General features: G+C 46.4%; 1 protein-coding gene across 1 annotated transcript in view; it reads right to left on the bottom strand.

Annotated features, from left to right (window-relative positions):
• LOC121812723 (stonustoxin subunit beta-like) overlaps positions 1-340 on the bottom strand; it is a 33,979-nt gene extending 33,639 nt beyond the window's left edge. The window contains exons 1-2 of the mRNA XM_042215569.1: positions 243-340; positions 50-175 (exon numbers count right to left, since the gene is read on the bottom strand). Of these exons, the coding sequence (XP_042071503.1) occupies positions 50-175; positions 243-340 (224 nt within the window). The remainder of the gene's footprint in view (positions 1-49; positions 176-242) is intronic.
• Between the last annotated feature and the right edge of the window lie 713 nt (positions 341-1,053).

Here is a 1,053-nt window from a genome sequence, read left to right as displayed (position 1 = left end):
GCCCGGGTCCTTGTTTTGAAGCGAGCTCAGCACATCATGTAATTCGGACAAAGCCATACCTGTGTCCGCTTGGGGTGGGATGTAGACCGCCGTGGCGATGACCGAGTTGAACTCACGGGGCAGATAGAAAGGGCGGCACTTTATGCTCAGGAACTCCAGATGTGGCGAGCAGCCGCTGGAGAGAGTAGAAATGCTCCTGGCATCACACCACTTTCTGTTTACCATGAAACACACTCCTCCACCTTTGGTTTTGTTCGACTCTGCCGTTCTGTCCGCACGGAGCACAAAGAATGAATCCGACGGAGTTACGGCCTGGTCCGGCACGGTGGGGGTCAGCCATGTCTCCGTGAAACATAGAAGGTAGTTCTGCAAAATCACTCAGTAGGATGTTTGTTCTAATTTGCTATGACCTCAGAGCGCATCGAAAATAAAACTAATAGGCTATAAAGAGTGATATGAACATATTTAGAACTTATTGGAATGAAAATGTCTGGAGCACCAACAGATATCTGGAGATGGGAGAGAACTGCACGTCAGCTCGTCTCACAGCTGCTATCCAGGCTAGACGCCTTCGTTTGCTAACATCGATACACGAGCTGCCTCGTGTTGCTTCCAGGTTGGGAAAGAATGAAAAGATAAACAATTTTCAAGCTTATTCTCTTGCCGGTCATGTGATCGAACATTGCAGCCGACCACACGGCAAATACGAACCATAGCTGTTGTGTGTGCCTTCGCTCCCTTTTCACTTGCGCTAGACCCCCAAAATGGCGGATCGGGCCAAAATCCTTTCCACGCCCACCCCCGTGACATCACGCTCCAAAGCCCTATAATATTGGCCATATTATATTTACAATACCACAGTGAGATGACTTTAGTCTCATGAACAACATTAACTAATTGTTATTTACTACGTAATCTTAAATGATTGTTCAGCACAGAAATGAAGCCCAACAATCATGTTTACAGTCCGGTGGTCTCAGCCTCAGATACTCAACTAATCAAAGTGATGTCATGACAAAAATGAATGACCAACAAAACATTTTTCTCCTTCAT

Source organism: Haplochromis burtoni, unplaced genomic scaffold (genome assembly GCF_018398535.1).
Source record: "Haplochromis burtoni strain Fernald_Lab_line unplaced genomic scaffold, NCSU_Asbu1 Contig_763, whole genome shotgun sequence".
Lineage (NCBI taxonomy): Eukaryota > Metazoa > Chordata > Actinopteri > Cichliformes > Cichlidae > Haplochromis > Haplochromis burtoni.
This window is presented reverse-complemented; position numbering and strand designations above follow the sequence as displayed.